At 32.5% G+C, this 21,254-nt stretch overlaps 1 protein-coding gene across 3 annotated transcripts in view; it reads right to left on the bottom strand.

Annotated features, from left to right (window-relative positions):
• Positions 1 to 907: 907 nt before the first annotated feature.
• Positions 908 to 21,254, bottom strand: part of LOC108912772 (protein winged eye) — a 241,345-nt gene continuing 220,998 nt past the window's right edge. For all 3 annotated transcript variants that reach the window (XM_018718154.1, XM_018718164.1, XM_018718172.1), the window contains 5 exons: positions 16,833 to 17,061; positions 16,245 to 16,780; positions 15,794 to 15,973; positions 6,380 to 6,541; positions 908 to 3,497 (listed from right to left, as the gene is read on the bottom strand). In XM_018718154.1, the coding sequence (XP_018573670.1) occupies positions 3,270 to 3,497; positions 6,380 to 6,541; positions 15,794 to 15,973; positions 16,245 to 16,780; positions 16,833 to 17,061 (1,335 nt within the window). In that variant the 3' untranslated portion in view covers positions 908 to 3,269. The remainder of the gene's footprint in view (positions 3,498 to 6,379; positions 6,542 to 15,793; positions 15,974 to 16,244; positions 16,781 to 16,832; positions 17,062 to 21,254) is intronic.

The following is a 21,254-nucleotide window of genomic DNA, read 5'->3' as shown; positions in this document are numbered from 1 at the left end:
AAATTCTATTTACATATTTCTTTCATTGCGAACGTTTTTGTCCGTTTTTATCACGCCGCCATACCGGTCGCATTGTGCGAGGTCAGGTTTTACAGTAGACCAGTTTCCAGTGCCGTGCAGAAGTGTATTTTTAAATCAATTTCGAACTGACCGTTTTGAATTTTTCTTTACAAAATTGTATTTGTAAGGGTCCCCTGTACATCCATTGGATAAGTTCTGAATCACCCTGTATAATAGAAATTTTCTAAACATTATATAAAAATTATAATTTTTTTACCTTTAGCAGAAAACTTTTTTAGGGACGCCTACGAAACTCATTCAATTTTATTGCTAGGCGTTTTTATACATGTTCAACTGACTTCGGAAAGACTATAACAACGGCAGTACGATAAAACAGATGATGAAATGCGATAGCCGACGCATTTCGCCATACATACGCATGCGCGGGAAAGATGTAATGTTATGTGATTTACCAGATTTTAATTATTTTTGCATTTTTCAGAGGTATATTTACCTCTGTTTATATTTATTCTTTTTAAAATCACATTGTACTTTAGTTTATGTATAATGTATTACGGAATATAACATTTTTACTATGTAAAAAGTAATTTAAGTATAAATCCGTTTTAAAATCAATTTACACTAAATATTATGGGAGAAAAGAAATTACCCAAGTAATTCAGTAAAAAAATACGTTATGTGATTTACCTCCATTTTTTCAGTGCACCTATGTACGGCAAAATACTGATTAAATTTGAATTCCGATCAAATTTGGTCCAAATGGTCCTAGTGTCAAAAAATATTGAGGAAAAACGATTTTTTTCATCTTCGTCTATTTTCACTCCAGGCACATTCCATTGCTTACACAACACCCTGTATTTATCCATGTCCACAAATAAAACAAATGTTCGTTTTTAATCTTATATTTAATATCATAGAGAGTAGTAGTCAAGCACTTATATACAAGCTGGAATTTGTATGTATTTACAGTATCTTTTTTTTCCATTTTTAGACCCCTGATAATCTAATTTGAGTCACGCTTAGGGCGCTTCCCAAAGTAGCACCACGTATTTTTCAGAAAGAAATTTGCAAAAATAAACACTTTCTGTACACACAAAGACATATTAGTAATAAAAATAAGGTTTATTGTAATCTTCAGCTGACTTTTTACACCTTATCATAGGACCTCTAAATGTTACAATAAATAGACATATAACTTTTTTTTTATTAAATAAGTATACATTTTCAGTTTTTGGACATGTTTCATTTTACATTAAGTAAAGGTCAGAATGTCTAGTAAAAATGTTATAAAATAAAATACTGCGTATCTATCAAAGACCCAAAAATACGGTTAATATTTGGAAATTTCAGTATTTATCTAATTAGCGAGATACAAAAAAATATTAGTTGAAGTTCAACGGCTGAAAAATTATTTTGAATAAAGTATTTTATGACATATTTGATCTTTTTAGGCCAGTTTTGTATTAGATAAATACTCAACATTTTTCCAAATCGAGTTACTAAAAAACGCCATAATAAATATGGAAAATCGGTTCTGGTAATAAAACGATAAAATAAACGCAATTACTGCTTTATTAGGACAATATTTTCAACTTTTTAAAAGTCATTTTTAATAAAGACATTCTTAAATGATGTGCTCACCCAAAAATATTAAATACCGTTATTCTATGAGTTGTAAAATGAAAATACACTCGAGAGACTATACTTACTTTAATAAGCTTCTAAAAACTAGTTGATTTTTCTTATAAGCGTATTTCGTACAAATTGAAAATATATTATTAATCTGGAAGAATGATTATGTTTATTTAAGTAATTACGGAGACATTTATTTCACTCTAAATTATGAAGAAGCTTCTAAAGCATATATCTAAACTATGCTCCTAAGTACTAATGTCAAATAACATTGCACGTTTCATCATTTTTATACAAAATATACACCAAAGCCTTAATTATAAACACTTTTAAATGGGACAAAAAAAGATTGATATAAAATCAATTTCATATCCGAACTATTTGAAAACGCGAATTACAAAAACTGACCTAACTTAAATTTGTCAGTCTCGAGTTGAAAATTGGGACGTTCGATTATTTAAAATCTCAAAATAGGCCACGTAATAAACTGTTTTGGGACATTAATAAAGTTTTTCCGCGCGAAAAGTATATTATAAAATTAATAACACTTCAAATTTTTTTACCCCTACAGAGAATCTCTTAAAGCTTTAGTAGCTTTTTTTACAAAGGAGTGTTGTCCAATAGTAGTCAGTCATTAGGTCCGAGTAATACAAAAACTAGGCACCCATATAACAGTCCAAATGTTTCAGGAATTGATTGTTGTTGTAATTTTTTATTTTTTAATTTAAATTTTCCCCCTCGTTTACGAATTAAAATAGACCATATGACGTCGCTATTGGCCTGATATTAAAATATATTCTTCTATATTTTGTAAATATATGTACATCTCTTAATCCTAGGTAAATCTACAAAGTTAAATTTGATAGAAAAATCCATAGATACATTTACAACACCTACTAGAGATACATGTTTAGGTACGATTTTCTGACGCTTCAACACTTACGTTACTTCACAAAAATGCCCACGTGTATCTTTATCAACCTCTCTTAAATTTATTTGAAAAAAAAAATTAGAGATAACGCAAAGTTCCCACATTGGATCTTAATATTTATTTTATCACTAGCTCCGTTCGTATTTCTCAAAACAATTTCAACTCCGTTAAAAATTTAGAACTAGCGTCTCGTAATTTCAGTCTTATCCGGTTTTGTGTCCCTCAGGGTTCAGTCCTTGGGCCTCTTAAATCCTAAGTCAAGAAAAAAGTTACATTTCAGTATTTGCGACACTTTTCCGCAAATACGTTTAAATCCAATATTGGGAAATTGCTTCTGCGCTTTCGAAGAGGTTAGATACTTAATTCCAGAAAAGCATTATTGACATCTAACATTTATCCATATAGTAGATTGTATATTCCTTGTACTGTATTCCTTATTGCATCATTTAAGAATTGTTCTATCGAAAGGCTAAAAATAGATAAACAAATGCTTACAACTGTGGGACTAACACAATATGTTACAAAGATATATCTATCGGGAAACAGCTAACAGAACCATCATAAGTTGAAACTTAACATATAAAAAAGGTCATAGCTAAAAAAAAAAATCAGTAAAAAGTCTGATGAATAATTATAGCACCAAAAATCACTATCGTGTAAGTTTTAACTTTATTGCTACTTTTTATCAATTTGTTTTTGTGAACGGTATGCCGGGCTCCATTTTTATTGTGTGTGTCGTGGGGTCGTAGTATCCGGCCAAGTAATATATGTCGTTATTATCGTATATTGTTGCGTAACGTTGAGGATCGTCCCCTAGGCGTTCGGTGTATTCCTTCAGTGGCAACACCTCGCATTTGTGGGAAATCGTCTGCACGTCGTTTTCGTCCACATGTGGCGACTCGAACAGGGCTCCCTAAAATAGTACAAAGGTTATTCTATACACAATCACCCGAATTTTGATAATACATTTACAGCAAACTGATAGTGTCGCTGCAACTAGTCTGTAACGAGTAAAATCAGTGTTCAACATTCTTATTTGAAAAAGCACTAATATGAGCAATTTTTTGTGCAAAGGTAAAATGGACTCGCTTGATAAATTTTAATTTTCAGCTGGACATGTCCATCGGACATGTCATGAAAAGTGGACATGTCCTGAGGACACTTTTCAAGATTGAAAAGTTGTATGCGCATGCGCGGAATTATTTGTTGCATTCATAATTCCCGCAAAAAATTTTTGAGGTTGGTTTCAGCTTCTTGTCATTTTGTTGGTAATTGTTTAACTGAAACTGACATATTAAATATATAACCTCTTTTATATGTCTACAATTCATTATTTTTGGCAAAGTTAATGATTAGTAAATAGTAATCAGTCGTTTCTTAATTTAATATTTAATACACAAATAGTTTATAAATGAAGTATGACGCCAAAATTAACAGTTGGTTATATTTTTCTGAATTGAGTAAAAATCATTATAAATGTAACTTCTGCTCAAAAACAATTTTTAAGAATTCCAGTAGGATGGAAAAACATTTAAATAAGTGTATTGGCTGTCCGGGGAAAATTAGAAACCAGTTTATAAAAAAGTCTAAGGGTAGGTATAAGTAAAATATGTCGACACATATTCATTAGAATAAAAGTAATATTTTGCTTTGTGTATCCTCAAGCAGTGACCTGTGAAAACATGACGTCACTCATAGGTGCCTTATTAGATTCAAGGTCAAAAGTACTTTTTCCCGACATGTCCGGACATTTCATCGACATGTCCAATGGACATGTCCGTAACACACTTTTTCGAAAAAGTGCCTATCTCTACTTAAGATACACTCGGCACAAATATTGAGGGAGCAGAAAAATGTTCAAATTTTGTTAGTGATTTTTGGAAGGATGTAACTTCATGAATAATCGAGAAAAAAAGGAAACATCTATTGAGTGAAAAGTCACCTTTTTTATCATCGATATCATGAAATAATGATCGTACAGCGAACGGAAGATGGGTTTTGGAAAATTGAATTAATCCTCTTCAATGATCTTTTGATATGTTTGAACATTTTTTTATACTCAGTATTAATTTGAAACACTGCAAAAATGACTTTTTCGGCTGTTTTGGAAAATCAACGACTACTTTACCAATATTGCAAAAAGTAGGATTTTTTTTAGCTCAATATATGCCGATGAGACCTGTAAACTTTGAATTCGATGGGTAGAACCGTTTTCCTTCCCTTAATCGTCAAAATTTAAAAAAAAAATTAAACATCAATTAATCAGTAATCATAATTAAGATGAAAACAATTTTTTTGCGTTATTTTTCTTACAATTTCACGTTAAATACTGAATACTGAATACTCAAATATTAAAAAAAATGCAAAATTTTTTTTAATTTTTTTGCGTTATTTTTTTCATAATTTCGCATTGAATACTTATCAAATATCGAAAAAAATGTTTATCAATAAAATTGAAGATTATTTTTTTTTATAAAAAAATTGGGTTTTGAAAAAAACTGTTTCTTTAAATTGAAAACTTTAGAAATAAGGACCAATAAATCGTATGGCCATGCGTGGTATAAAAATGCATGAAGATTCACTTATCAACTTAAAGTAATGCAATTAATTTTAACTCGATAAAATACGACATGCGAAGAAAAAAGTCATCAAAACTAAACAGAAAATGATTCAGTACAATTTTCTAAATATTTTTAAATTTCAATATTTTTTTAAATTTCTATATTTGGACATTTGAAACATTCAATGTGAAATTGTAAAAAAGGATAACGCAAAAAATTTTTTAAAAATAGATTTTTATTCAAAATTTACTCTTTCAAAATTTAGAATTTTTTTCGATATTTGATGAGCATTTAATGCGAAATTGTGAGGAAAATTACTTCTTCATCTTAAATTTTTTATAAAACTGACATTTAGGAAAACGGTTCGATTTTAAAATTTACAAGCTTCCTGGACATGTATTGAGCTAAAAAAAAACTAGAAACATTGGTACCTTTCGCCAATATTCACAAAATAGTCGTTGATTTTGCAAAAGAGCAGAAAAGTAATTTTTTGAAATTTTTCAAATTAATACCGAGTATAAAAAATCTCAAACATCCAAAAGGCCCTTGAATAGAATTAATTCAAGTTTCCAAAACTCACGTTTCGTTCGCTGTATGATCATTAATTATTGAGATATCAATGATAAAAAAAAAGATAACTTTTCACTCAACAGCCGATGTCTCAATGAGAAATAATCGTACAGAAAAAAAATAGGAGCTGAAAAATCATGCTAAATGACCCTGGCATTGATTTATCCAGAAAAGAAAAATTCTAAGCCCATAGACAATTTTCATAAAAACAAAATTGTAAAATTTTTTCCTTGTATTATTCCTTTTGATTGCACCGAGAGTGATACTCAAAAACATTTTCGCCTCAAAACTTCAAAACTACAAAGCTTCAAGATGCTTCTTTTTTTTTTCCTCGATACGACCATTACTCACGAAGTTACAGCCCTTCAAAAATCGCTAAAGAAATATTGAACATTTTTCTGCTCCCTAAATTTTTTTGCTGAGTTTATGTAAATTATCAAAATCCAACAAGTGAGTTTTAAAATAAGCGAGTTTAAATTGCGCTGCAAATCGCAAACATTCAGCGGTATAACGTCATAAGACCCTGCGTGCTGCTGGTTGCATAACTGATTATTGCTCCTCGGACATTCCTCTGTAGATGCAGCAACATAACCTAGTAGCTGCCTAAGTGTTGCGACCAATATGCTATGATAATAAATAGTAAATAACATGATAAGTAACGTACCGGATATTGAAGATTTTGCGGGCATCCGACTGTCTCTTCGGGATGGTAGAACCATTTCACTTTGACAACCATAGTGCCACAAAGTTCCCACATGGCTTCGATTCGCCCAATGTAGGGACGGTCTGGCCTTCCAGTGGATAAAAATACCGCCGAATCTCCCACCTTATTAAAAGAAAAAAGAAAATGTAGATAATAATCAAAGGACCCCGCACAAAATATATGGAAAATGGTCTTTCGGTAAATCTTGCTGAAATTTTGCAGAGAGGTAGGTTTCAGCTTGCTGAACAAAAGTCTCAATGACACCAAGATCAAAAAACCTCACCCAAGATCACTGTGCGGCTTGAAATATACGAAGAAAGGTATTTCGTTGAATCTTGCTAAACACAGGTCAACATTTGATCCGCATTGAAACACCCAAAGCGGGCTGGTCCTTATAGGGTTTTTGGGATCGCTGATTAAGATGAATAGGTCAGTTAAGCTCCATCACATCAGTTTCAAGGTCATTTGAAGATCAAGTAGAGAAATAACCGTCGAAAAAATCTGGAAAAATTCATACATATGTTTCCGAGGTCCCTAATCACGAAACCGTAGTTCATTTTACCCCGCAGCGACTCCCAAGGGTCATTTAAGGTCATGCTAAGGTCATTTTGAAGGTCAAGTAGAGCAACTGATCGTCGAAAAAATCTGGAAAAATTCACAAATATGTTTCCGAGGTCATATTGGATCCGCCATCTTGGATTTGGAAACTATGAAAATCTAACTTCATATTAACTAACTAACCCCCGAGTAAAAAATTCCGACAAAAGCATTGAGTAGAACCAACGAATTGTAACCACTAGAAGGAGCTTTGGATGTATTTGTTTGCGAATGTACATAAATAAATCAGATATTCAGGAGACACAAATTTCTATTGGTCCAATTAATATTCTCGCCTACGTCCGCATTTCGATGATTGTCGATGACATCTCTCAAAGGAAAAGTGTGTAGCCGCTATTAACGTATTTGAGTTTATTTGTGTTTAGTGTGGCATTTTCCTCTTATTGTTGTGTAGTTTTTATGTATGGACATTTATTTAGTGGTAAGATATGGTTAGAAAGTGTGTTACACAAGCATTTAGTACTTAATTAGCAGTGATAAAATACTGACTAAATCATTATCTAAATTATTAAAAAGATATATTTTTTAATTGTTCAACCTATTTTTTCCTGTTTCAGTAATATTATAAGTATGAATAATACCTATATTTTTTAGATTTCCTAAGAATCTGGAACGGAGAAACTTGTGGAAACTCTCCCTAGGTGATGTCAATATTACCGACAACATTTTTGTTTGTTCTGATCATTTTGAATGAATGATTTTCTGACAAAGCCATCAGGTATAAAGTACTTGCGAGAGACAGCTATTCCAATAATAGCTTCTACTTACAGCAGGTAAAATAACTTTTATATTGATTAAAATATACAAGTGAAAAGCCTTTACCTAGTACCTCTTTACCTTTTTATTTAATTTTTATAGATAAGACAGTTCTAATAAGGAAAATATTTCTCTAAATGATGTTCCTACGGAACAGTCATTGCACTTGCCGCAACAAAAACCAGAAAGTATATCCACATGTTCATCGTCGTCGACACTGAGTGCTCAATCAGGCTTGTTATCTACTACAAATAAGGCTACAGATCTTCCTGAAATATATTTGAAATTTGGTGACACATCACCAAAACATTGATCAACTTTAACTGCATCAGAAATAGGAATGGATTCACCCAATCGTAATAAAATTATAAACGTGAAGTAAGTTATAAAAATATAATTAACAAATTATATATCCTTTGTATAGTATCTACAACTAATACCCTATAATTTTGCTATCTGCTTACCTATCTAACATTTTTTTTATTCAGTACATTTTAAAAAATACCAAGAAAATTCTACCTTGTTACCTATTTATATATTACCATTTTATTTTATATAAACACTACCGTAAGTGTTTATATAAAATACATCTGGAATAGATAATTCATCATTTTTAGGAAAAGGCCTTATCCACGATATTTTGGAGAATGCCATACTTCTGACATGGATAGTCCAAAAAGAGCAAGAAAAAATTGGAGTATTTGTAAGAAAAAAATAAAAATGCAAACAATAAAGATCCGAAGTCTGCAGCAGGCAAAGAGTCGTCTAAAAGCCAGAATTTGTAGCCTTAATTCTCTTCTGAAATTTTTGAAAAAGAAATATGACTTAACAGAAACTGCTCAATGTATCATTCATGTAAGTTGAAAAATACTTATTCTTTCTGTGTCTGTAAACAATATGTATTTTTAGGAATCAGCACCTGGAATGTTAGGTGAAATCTGTCAAAGATCAAGAAAATGACAATCTCGTAAAAAGTATTCACCTGAGCTTAGGTCGTTTGCCTTAACGTTAAGCTTTTATTCAACAGATGCTTATAATTATGCAAGAAGAAGTTTTAACATGGCTTTGCCACATACAAAAACAATTTCTAAGTGGTACAGATCTATAGATGGAACACCTGGATTTACAAATGAAGCATTGGCTGCTATTAAAATGAAAGTAAGAGAAACAAACAGTGAAATTTTGGGCAATTTGGTATTTGACGAAACGTCTATAATGCAAAGTGTTGAGTGGAATGGGAAACGATTCACTGGATATGTTGATGTCGGCACTGAAGTATATGGGGATAATATTCCAGAAGCTACGGAAGCCCTTGTTTTTATGGTTGTAGCTATAAATAGTCATTGGAAAATACCTGTTGGGTACTTCTTGACAAACGGTTTAAGTGGTGGAGAAAAAGCTAATTTGTTAAAAAAATGTTTAGAATTTTTAAGTGAATTAGGTATCAAAATAGTTTCTGTTACTTTTGATGGTGCTCCTTCAAATATCAAATTACGGCTTTACCATAAATGTTAATGTTAATATTAATAAGTAGGTAGATTGTAAGTTTGTAGCATTTTAGGTTATTTGTTGACTTATTACTGTTTCAAATTGGTTTTCTAATAAAAACTAGAAAAATAAACCAAACATTTGTCTTTTTATGATTTCTATAAGTCACTAGTGGGTTTTATAAGTCATAACTTACTAGTGACTTATGACTTATAACTCACTAGTGACTTATAGGCCACATTATTCCTTTAAAACCAAAGAAATTATAGTATCATTATATACAAGTGTTGGATAAAAGCATTTAATTAATCAGTACTGATGTCAAAACAATTTGAGTATAGTAAAAACAGTTTATTAATTTTACTTCAATTTTTACCGTCTCATTATATCACCAATATGTAAAAATTATTTATAAAATGAGTAATCTTTTGCCTTTTTTGACAGTACGCCACTGCCGTTGTGTCTCATTGTTTACATTTGACACTATCTATCTTTATTTATTAGGTAGTTCTCTGTTTAGATGTTTGCTACAGTTAAAATACATGTATAAGGATACACAAAGCTCCTTCTAGTGGTTAGAATTCGTTGAGAAGAACGCATGACTGACCGTCAGCCATATTGAATCCGCCATCTTGGATTTGGAAACTGAAAATCTAACTTCATATTCGCGATCAGTGACCCTGAAAACACCCCAGTGTAAAAAAATTCAGACGAAAATATGCTGTAGAATCATGTATGACTCGAAGGGTTAACTGACCTACTCATCGTAATCAGCGACCCCAAACGCCCTATAAGGATCAGACCGCTTTGGGTGTTTCATTGTGGATCAAATCTGAAACCTACCTCTCTGCAAAATTTCAGCAAAATTTACCGAAAGACCATTTTCCATATATTTTGTGCGGGGTCCTTTACGTTGCTGAATTTGTGACATATGCAACTGGAGCTAGACAAAAATATGTGTAGGTTTACCAGTATGTCACAAATTTAGCTTGTATGTTGTTTGGAAAAAACATAGATGCATGCAATCTAGGGCATTCGAACAATTTAAGCTAGGAAGATTAGTAATGGTCATCAATTCTTATAACTTAATTTTCGACGGTTTAAAAATATAACTCAGGATTTTTTCCCAATTAAAGCACAACAAATCGCACACAGCTTTGTTCACTTTAATTTGTAAAAGATATTTAATGAGGGATAATTTACTGACAATAGTTGTAACCACATTTGAAATATTACATACGTTGATGTGGTGCATTCGTGATTTCCAAGAAATATTTTTTATTTTCTCGCTCCCAAAATCATTCCCAGCCAAAATAAACCTTAACCTCAACAGGTGTCTATAATTAGAAGGATTTTTTGCATCTTAGGGTTTCTTCTCGCTAAAGGTGCTTATTGATTTTGAGCAGAAACTGGTAATAAACAAATAACCTAACCAGCAATACACTTGAGTATTTAAAACATTTATCAGTGCCCACTTTATTTTTTAAATTAGCCTCGGGTTTGTTCAAATTCCAAACAAGCGCTTTTGCCAATGGAAACGTGAAAATAGAAAGTTTTTCGTGTGAATTACGAATAACAACATTCCTTTTTGTACACGAACTAGAGAAGTTTTTTTTAAATTTTTCAATAGCCACCGTTTTTACCAAACAAATGGTTTTACACGAATTGTACATTTTTTATTATTTAAATTTTGTATAATAAATTGATGTTGCTACAAAACCAGTGCAAAACTAAAAAAAAATATATCCACCTCCTAGCAACTCAAAACTATAAAAAATAAAACATACCCATATAGACCAGCGAGGTTCTGTTTTGAGGTGGATGTGAGAGGGGGCAAGCAAATTTTTTCTGGATTACCTTCAGTACAACTAACATAATAAAAGTGAAGATCTCTAGATCTGGGCGAGGTCCGGAATATTTTCAAAATTGCAAAAATTTAAAAATACCTATTTTATCGGAGTTTTTTACTTATATCTTGGAATCTATGCATTTTGGAATAATGTTGAAGAGGAAAAAAGTTTTAGAAATGAATTTTGCACAATATACTGGAAGTTAAAAATGTTTTGAATTTATTACCGATGTTACAAATTAGCAATAATTGATGAAAAAAAGGCAAAATAATCAAGTTTTTTTGGACAATTTTTTAAAAATATTTTAATTGCCCCGAGGGCATTCTAATTTCGGTAAAAAAAACTTTAGAGTATAATAAAACAACACAACAAATTTTATTGAAAACGGTTAGATAGTTATCGCAAAATAATTTTTTGAAAAAAATTTAGAAAAATTTTTTTCGAATATTCAAAATGTTGCACAGACTCAAATAAAGCATCTAGGTACTTGAAAATGTTTTCACATAGAAAATACCGCTCAACCTTTCAAATGGATTTTGAAAAACTGAAATCGGTTGATTAGAACGGCCACAGTAAATTTTTAAAGTTAACACTGTTTTTATTTATTTTTAAACAATCAGATTACATTTATCAATTTGCAATTTAGTTTTTTCAAAAATTATAATTTTAAAGTGCAATTTTTTGTTAATTTGATCTGTATTTAACAAAAAAAATAATTTCCAAATAAAAAACATTTTTTTTAATTTAAATAATTGTGATAATTATAACTAAATATGTTCATTTAGGGTGGCCCAAAAAAAACTAATATGTTTTTCGTGTCTTGTGAAAATATGTTAGTTTGTTTTAAGAGCCCCTCAAAAAAAATTTTTTTAGAGGTCGCTCAAGATTTTTAAAAATGTCCAAAATCGTCAAAAATTGAATTTTTTTTAAAATTTTTTCTCGTTATTTTATCATTTTCTAGGTTTTTCTAAATTCAAATCGATATTTTAATTTCTAAATATTATTATTCTGTTATTCTAATTAATTATAATAATTATTTTAACTTTCAAAATTAAAATATAAATATTTGATACTCACAGTGTGGTAGTAAATTTTACCTCGAGAAATTTTTTAAGTGTTTCGGGATTTATTTCGATTCTTTTGTTCATCAAATTTAATAAAAAAATATATTAGTTCGTTGATATTTATTTTTAGAGGTCGCTGGAAATCATTTTAAGTACACTACTTTTAAAGTTAAAATAATTATGACTGACCTTTAGAAATTAAAATATCGATTTGAAATTTTCAGAATCCAGATTTTTTTCAACATAGAAAATGATTAAATAACGAGAAAAAAATTTTAAAAAAAATCAATTTTTCACGTTTTTGGAAATTTTTAAAAATCTTGAGCGACCTCTAAAAAAATTTTTTTTGAGCTGATTTTATGAGAAGTCTCTTAAAACATGATAAACCAACATACTTTCACAAGAGACACAAAAAAATAATATTCGTTTTTTTGGGCCACCAAATTGTTCATATTCAGTGTTGAAATATACAGGGTGGTCCGAATTTTATGCAGGAAACTTCGAGGATAGATAGATCTCTTTAAAATAATATGTGTTTGCCTTATAAATATAGGTCTGGAACGGCCCCGTTTTAGAGATACAGGTTGTTGAGGTTTTAAAAAAAATTGATTTTTTGTTTATATCGCACACTACCTCACAGGTGGTGTAGAAAGGAGTGTAAATAATTTTGTTGATGTGTTTACAAATTGCACTTACTTTTACACATAAACAAATATTCTTGTAATATTATCGATATAAATCAGTTACAATGACATGTAAAAAATGCAGTGGCGTATTTTTTTTTGTAAAAAAGATGGTGACCCCTGTCCAGCTGTACACCACTGGTTTAACCTTTAAAGCTCATATTTCAGGGAATATAAGGCCTACTGTCATGCATTATCTGTACCAAATTTTATTGAAATCGGTTAATAGATTCCGGAGATATAAATAAAAAATCAATTTTTTTTGACAACTTCAACACCCTGTATCTCTAAAACGGTGCCGTTCCAGACCTATGTTTATAAGGCAAACACATATTATTTTAAAGAGATCTATCTGCCCTCGAAGTTTTCTGCATAAAATTCGGACCACCCTGTAAACGTAAACAAATTTTTTCATTGAACAAATGCAGCATAGAGTACAATATACAGTATATTTAATGCATAAATAATAAACTTTGTTTATAACAAAATATGTGCAAATTAGACAGTTGGCACTACGATATTCGAATTCCTTGGCTTGCGAGACATCGGATTAAAAAACAAAATTGGTCCATTAGAAGCCGAGACAACGCAATTTTTTCGTACCTTCGCATTTTGAACCTCGAACCGAATTCGCCACTCTCGCACTTTTCGTGTTTTGAGTCACTTTTCGCGCGTGCCAGCGACTGCTTTTCCGATGATTTATCTATGTTGCCGATAACTTATGGATATTTTTTCCAGATTAGAACTCGGAAAGACGAAGCCGCTAGATCAAAGATCATTGCTAAATTGTTTATAAATTAACGGTAAATATTGGATAAACGTAAAATTCCCCATAACTCAACAGTAAATGCCAATAAATTTTGACCGCTTATATCTCGATAAAAACGGAATTTAACTTTTTTTAAAAAAAGAAGCGTTTTTCCTAGTATTTTAAAATTATAATTTTTGAAAAAAAATAAATTGCAAATTGATAAATGTAATCTAATTGTTTAATAATAAAAAAAAGAGTGTTAACTTAAAATTTACTGTGGCCGTTCTAATCAACCAGATTGTACAAAATTCAATTCTAAAACTTTTTTCTCTTCAATATTCTTCCAAAATGTATAGGTTCCAAGATATAAGTAACAAACTCAGATAAAATAGGTATTTTTTTAAATTCTTTAAACATTTTTGCAATTTTGAAAATGTTCCGGACCTCGCCAAGATCTAGAGATCTACACTTTTATTATGTGAGTTATACTGAAGGTATTCCAGCAAATATTAGCTTGCTCCCTCTTACATCCAAGAAGTTATTTCGACAGATCAGCCCTGGTCTAATAGCTGTTTTACATTGACAATTTATTCATGAATAAATTGACGAGTTATTCAATTCACGAATTTATTGGTAAACAGTGTGGTTTTACACTGCTTCAGACTTTGTCAAGTTTTTTGACGTATGAATCAGTTCTACCAACGAATCAAAGAAGCAAATAAATTTCAAAAATGTCACCTTTCCACTCATATTTGTAGTGATACAACAGCGGTACCGTTCAGACACATATTATATAAATATTAGTTTTTGTAAGTAACAAATCAGTAGAAACAATGCAAAACTAGTACGACGTCACGCAATTATTTACATATTCACATAACATAACCTCATTACTGATCTGAGGCTGGAAATCTGTTGGGTTGGTACTTCCGAATTTCACGAAGAAATTGACGAAAATTATAACATGCTCTAATTCGTCAAGAACTTAATGAATAAATTCATGAAGTTATTTGACAGCAGATTTGGTGCATTACACTTGTCCAATTTCTTGATGAAGTGACTTCATGAATTAATTGATCAATAAATTGTCAATGTAAAACAGCTATAATATGCTAACTAAAAATATGTTTCCCATAATAATCTTACACTCCATTAATTTAAATCATGCCCGACATTTAAATTTAAGTTTGTAACACACACTCAAAGCTTGAGGCTAATAATACCAAGCAAACACCGAACTACGTTTGCAAAAAGTAAAATTCAAATTCAAAATTCATCAAAACAAAAAATACATGTTTGTAACATGCACCAAAATGTTTTTTTCATTTTTACTGGACATTTTTTAAGTTATGCCGATATTTGGAATTGTTTTAAATTACTTTCAATTTGCTTTATTCCTAATACCAAGGCAGCATACAATACATAATCTCAAACCCAAAATTATTACAACATGCATCTGAAACAAGCTTATGAAAATATAAATATGATTATAACGTAATTTGTATAGCATTTACAAAGATTTTACTGAATTTTCCTTCAAACGCGTGATACAACAGGGAACATGATTTATTTCAATTCCAAAATGCAAATATTTTAGTTTGATATCATCAGACGAGATTGAATTTAACATTGCGATAAACATAATCCCTATTTTTGACTGATTTACACCAATGCGAAAGTTCTATGTAAAAATGATTTTAGCTATGCTCAAAAACAATAGCTTACCTTGATACCGTTTATGAGAAAGATATGTATGTTAATAATTAGTAGAAAAATGGAAAATAATAATATCATGAGATGGTTAAGGAAGAATACCCTCGGCATGTGGCAGCTATAAAATGAAATTTTTTGCTTAAGAGTTCAGTTTTATACCTGATGAGATCATTACTGGTTACAGTTCGTTAATACCGCATTCGCGATACTACAGATTAGCAGGTTGCTCTTTGCCAGTAGGTGCAAACAATGCTTTGTGCCAATATGCACTGAGTAACAATGCCATACTGTGTAGGTTATATGTCACGCACGCTACTAAACTGTGAAAGTAACTGCTCCACATTTAACATTTCTTTAGTAAGGAATAAAATTGTTCCTTAAGCAACCAATTTCATTGTAATACCGCCCTTAGTCGAAAATACAATTCTTTACGTGTCGGACGTGATACATACAGTGATCGTCTCCTTTCCCCGCTGGATGGATTTGTAAAAGGATTTCTTCGACCTACCCTTGGCCCGTTGGCGTTTATATCCCTTTCCTGCCCATCCCCAAAGCTGTCGGGCGGGGAGAAACGCGCTCATCTTACTCCTACTCTCGCAGGATTCCTGCCTGTCTCGTATCTTCTTCGATTTCTGCAAAAGGAAAGTTGCAGTAGAAGTTTCTTTGCCTTGGATGTTTTGTTAAATGTGCTACTAATTTAAAAGATAAGAAGATCTGGCAAAGTTATTGCAAAATACAACTTCAGTAAACTTTCTTAGATTTCAGTAGGAAAAGTCCAATGCGCAACTGTAGGCGGGTATAACTCACCCACAAACTTATTCCTGTTGACCTGTAGCTATTTTCCGATAGGTTGCAATGAAAGTAAAAAGAAGTTCGTTTGCAACTTAGAAAAAATATACTTACTTTCGATTTCGTGGCTTTGATGATATCGTCCATAGTAACTTCATCTTCTGGATTAGCAACAATCTCGTAATCTTCTATAACCTCCTCAACTTCTTCATTCTGTTCCGAAGAAAGCTCCTCCACTACGTCTTCAACTTCCTCCACTTCCTCAACTTCGTTCTGTTCCACAGGTTCGTTCCTCACCTTATCGTGATGTTTCTTATGCTTCCTATGCTTCTTGTGGTGCTTCTTGTGTTTGCAATTTTCATCGTTACACTTGTGTTTCTTCTTCTTTTTCTTATCCTCGTGCATCAACTTTTGCCGGAGCTTCTCGCGCTTCTTTTTCTTCAGCCGTTTTTTCTCCTTGTGCTGTTCGCGACTGGGTTTATTTACGTCCTTGTTCTCTTTCTCTACTTCGAGATCTTTTGGCGGTTTTTGAGATTCGACTTGTGGTAAGGCGACATTTATTTGAGTTTTAGTTTTGTCTTCAGTTGAGACGCTTGTGGAGGTTCTTCTTCGCCTCTTGCATAGGCTTAGAAGAGGATTTGGATCGTATTCTGAAAAAAGTTACACTTCAGATAAATCAACGAAATTTTTTCGAGTTCTTACCGATAATGGGGTAATCCGGAGGCAGTAACCTTATGTCTTCCAAAGCGATCCTTCCGCTGTCGCCGTCATCGAATTCTACCGATACGAACTTTCCATCCAACTGAGGATCTGGAGTTCCGGGTTCTGCAACGCTTCCGGGGTAGAGGCAGCGGTACTGCTGACTCCAATAGGCGCATAATCTAGTACCGACTGGTAAGTCGTCGGTATTTTTTGGAGCTACTTCGACTATCTGTAACAGAATAAATTTATTCACATTGCAGAACAGATGCACCACAAATTTCTAAAGTGAATACAGGTATTTATATAATTTTTTTACAATATATATCTTAAAAAATTTGACAACTGTAAGCAACGAATGATATTTTAAAACGTTATAATTTGTCCTTTGGTATATATATTTTATCCTAGCTTTATTATTGTTTATTGTATTTCCCCCGCTAATGATCAGTTCCGCAAAGTGACGTCACATGAACTAGTCTTGCTGCAGGTACCGTTTGCTAATGGTTAGTACGTGTTTCTGTGGCTTTAGAACTATGAGTATAATTTTTTATGCTAATTAAAAAACAGTCAACAAATACATTTATACATATGTGCAAAAATATAATTTTTGCATTCTAATTGTTTCATTAAATGAACTATATTTATCTATTTAGTCAACGCTATTTTAACGCAAGTTAGACGAATATCTGATAGTTTTTGATTCATTTTCAATTTTTTTGTAAAAACTGCTTACTGTCTTCTCTTTGCATAAAATCCCAGATGTCTTCTGTGTGATTCAGGTCAGGGCTTCTGGTTACGCCTTGTAGAAATATTAACGTCGGTAATTATGGTGCATGAAAATTAAACTATCTCCTAGAAAAAGCGCTAAAGGCATTTCACGAGGTTCCAAAATGTTTACAATGTAAGAATCTACTGAGTACAATTGCTATGTAAACAAAATCTAGGTTCGTCACTGAACATAACATTAGCCAAATAAACGACTTACGTTCTTGAATAAATGTTAATCTAGCTCTGTGATGCTCTGCCGATAATTATTTGACTGTTACTTGCTATTTTAAATCTTACAGTTATTTATTCATAAAAATGTACAATATTTTGAGACAATAAAATCTCGCACAGTTATAAAATTTGCATCTCCTTTAATAATAGAGTTATGAAGGTAAATCAAAAAAAGGGCATTTTAAGAATAGATCAGTCTACATTGTGATTATTGTTTGGATTTGATGATGACGTTGGTGTACTTCACAGAATATTATCAATATCCTATAGAAAATGTTTTTTTTTAATAACGCCCTGTATTTAATCAAAATTGAATCGAGGTTGAAAATCACTACATCAATATTCCTCATAAATCACTCCACAATCTGAAAGAAAATGATATTACTTGGATAATTGGGTGAGGAACTACTGAATATCAATTTTTTCGGTTAAGACACAAACACAGTTATAGTTTGACATGTTCTGATTAAAAGTTGTCAGGAACCCAAGCCAAAAATGAATACCAGATAAGCGACAATGAAAATAAGCCAGTCTCATCGCGCTTATACATAGTCCTTTTACGGAAAGCCGTTTGGCTCTTCTCTTATGTATGCTTCCATTGTCTTTTTTACGCTTGTTTACTTTGCTCCCGCTTTTTTAGTTTACACCTGCTCTTTTAGTTTAAGCTCATTTGTTTTACTTTTTACTCGCGTTTTTTTTTGACCTCCTATTTTTTACATTGCGTCTGTCATTTTTAGTCCTGCTTCTTTTATTACACACTCGCTTATACATTACGCTTACTTTTTTACTTTACGCCCGCTTTTGCTTCATCTTTTTTCTGTAGACGGGCATTTTTCTCTGCGTCTATTTTTTTACTTACTGCCTACTTGTTTTTACTACACGCCTGCTTACTTTTACTGTATGCCAATTTTTTACTTTACGCCCGCTTCTTTACGTTCCACCCGCTTGTTTATTCTTTACGCCCGCTTTTTTCTTTGTGCCTGCATTTTTTAATATTATATATGCCATTTTTGTTCCGCTTCTTTTATTAGACACCTGCTTGTTTTTATATTACGCACGTTTTTTTTTTTTACTTTAGGCCCGCTTCTTTACATTACACTCGCTTTTTTTACTTTAGGCCCGCCCATTTTTTTCTATAGTACTGCATCTTTCTCTGCGCCTAATTGTCTTACTTATCGCCTGCTTGTTTTTACTACACGCCTACTTACTTTTACTATATACCAATTTTTTTACTTTACGCCCGCTTCTTTACTTTCCACCCGCGTGTTTATTCCTTACGCCCGCTTTTTTTCTATACGCCCACATTTTTCTCTGCGTCTATTTTTCTTACATACCGCCTGCTTCTTTTTACTACACGCCTGCTTACTTTTACTATAAGCTAATTTTTTACTTTACGCCCGCTTCTTTACTTTTCACCCGCTTGTTTATTGTTTACGTCCGCTTTTTTCTTTGTACCTGCATTTTTTAACATTACAAATGCCATTTTTAATGCCATTTTTGTCTCGCTTGTTTTATTAAACACCTGCTTGTTTTTATATTACCCACGTTTTTTACTTAACGCCCGCTTCTTTACTTTCCACCCGCTTGTTTATTCTTTACACCCGCTTTTTTCTATACGTCCGCATTTTTCTCTTCGTCTATTTTTCTTACATACCGCCTGCTTGTTTTTACCACACGCCTGCTTGCATTTACTACATACCATTTTTTTTACTTTACACCCGCTTCTTTACTTTCCACCCGCTTATTTATTCTTTACGCCCGCTTTTTTTCTATACGCCCGCAATTTTCTCTGTGTCTATTTTTCTTACATACCGCCAGCTTGTTTTTACTACACGCCTGCTTACTTTTACTATAAGCTAATTTTTTACTTTACGCCCGCTTCTTTACTTTTCATCCCTTGTTTATTCTTTACGCCCGCTTTTTTTCTTTGTGCCTGCATTTTTTAACATTACAAATGCCATATTTGTCTCGCTTCTTTTATTAAACACCCGCTTGTTTTTACTTTACGCCCTTTTTTTACTTTCTATGCGCTTGGTTATTCTTTACGTCCGTTTTCTTCTTTGCGCTTGCCTTTTTCTTTAATTGTACCTGAACTTTTTTACTTTACGTCTGTTTTTCTTATTTTACGCCCGCTTTTTTTTTCTTTACGCCTGTTTTTTATTTCTTCAAACATCTTCTCTTTGTAAAGTTTGCGTAGTCTTTTCAGTTGGTGCGTTAGTTTCTTTCGCCAGCGTATTTAACTTCTAGTGACGCCAGTGGCCTCGCACGCAAACGTCGAGCTCCACCGATTACGAATCGAACCTGACACGGTTACGGCGCAACTCCCGTAGAGTAAATTCCAAAACCGGTCACCCGAGCCTTATTCTTACCCGTCCGGCCTTGCCTGTCGGGTGGCTCTTATCCGTTCGGCGCATCTCATCTCGCCTTAGTCCTTTCACGTTTTTTTACGCTCCTCTCCAATATGACAAGCAGTTTATAACTTTTATGGGCCCCGGAATCGCTGGACGGTGAAAGACTCCATAATGGGACGTGCCAGGTGGAAGATGAGTATTATTGTTGCCGGACGGATGGGGTTCATTGTTGGGTAATAATTTTATGGTTTATTGGAGATGCGTCAGGACAGACGTATATCAAATCGGATTGTTCCGTTTCTTATAAAAACAAGTCGGAATGAAGTACGCACTGGACGGTGTACCTACTCTTTCGTCGAATATCAGGATTCGGCGAATTTTTGTCGACAACGCTAGTGTCCGAAATATGTTTACATTACATCTAAGAGGAGGTCGGAAATATTAGGGCGGCTGGATTGTGGTACATGCTGCACTCTTTACATTATAGGAATATATACCGGGTGCTTCACGAGGAATAGTCAATCCTTCATTTTGAATAAGGTAAAATGCATATGTGCTCAAATCCCAAAAGTTACTGATTGTGAGATACAGCAATTATAATGTCGATTGCATCTAGTTCAAAACAGATAAATTATCGAGGAGACATACTAAATAATTGGCATTTAGCATTGATTTGTTGATTATGTATGTGTGAAATTTATTTGAAGTGTCACACATTTTTTCTCACGCTGAATACGCTGATACGGTGTTTTGTTATGGGTTTTGCAATGGAAGAGCACCTGCTGCTCGTAGAGACGAAATCCTAACCGAGTGTTACCAGATTCAAGAGCATTTATTCGAACATTCTACACACTACGAAATACGGGCTTTGTTCCAAGTAGTCGTTTTCATTCTGATCGTGCAGTTGAAGAAATGTGAATAAAGTAGGAAATATTCTTCAATTTTTAGAACGCAGTCCATCTACAAGCACAAGAAGCATTTCCACACTGTTCGAAGTTCCCTCATGTAAGAGTATGGCGAACATTGCGCCAACAAGACTTGTATCCATTTCATCTCCAACGAGTGCAACACC

This window comes from Anoplophora glabripennis, unplaced genomic scaffold (genome assembly GCF_000390285.2).
Source record: "Anoplophora glabripennis isolate ALB-LARVAE unplaced genomic scaffold, Agla_2.0 scaffold33, whole genome shotgun sequence".
NCBI lineage: Eukaryota > Metazoa > Arthropoda > Insecta > Coleoptera > Cerambycidae > Anoplophora > Anoplophora glabripennis.
This window is presented reverse-complemented; position numbering and strand designations above follow the sequence as displayed.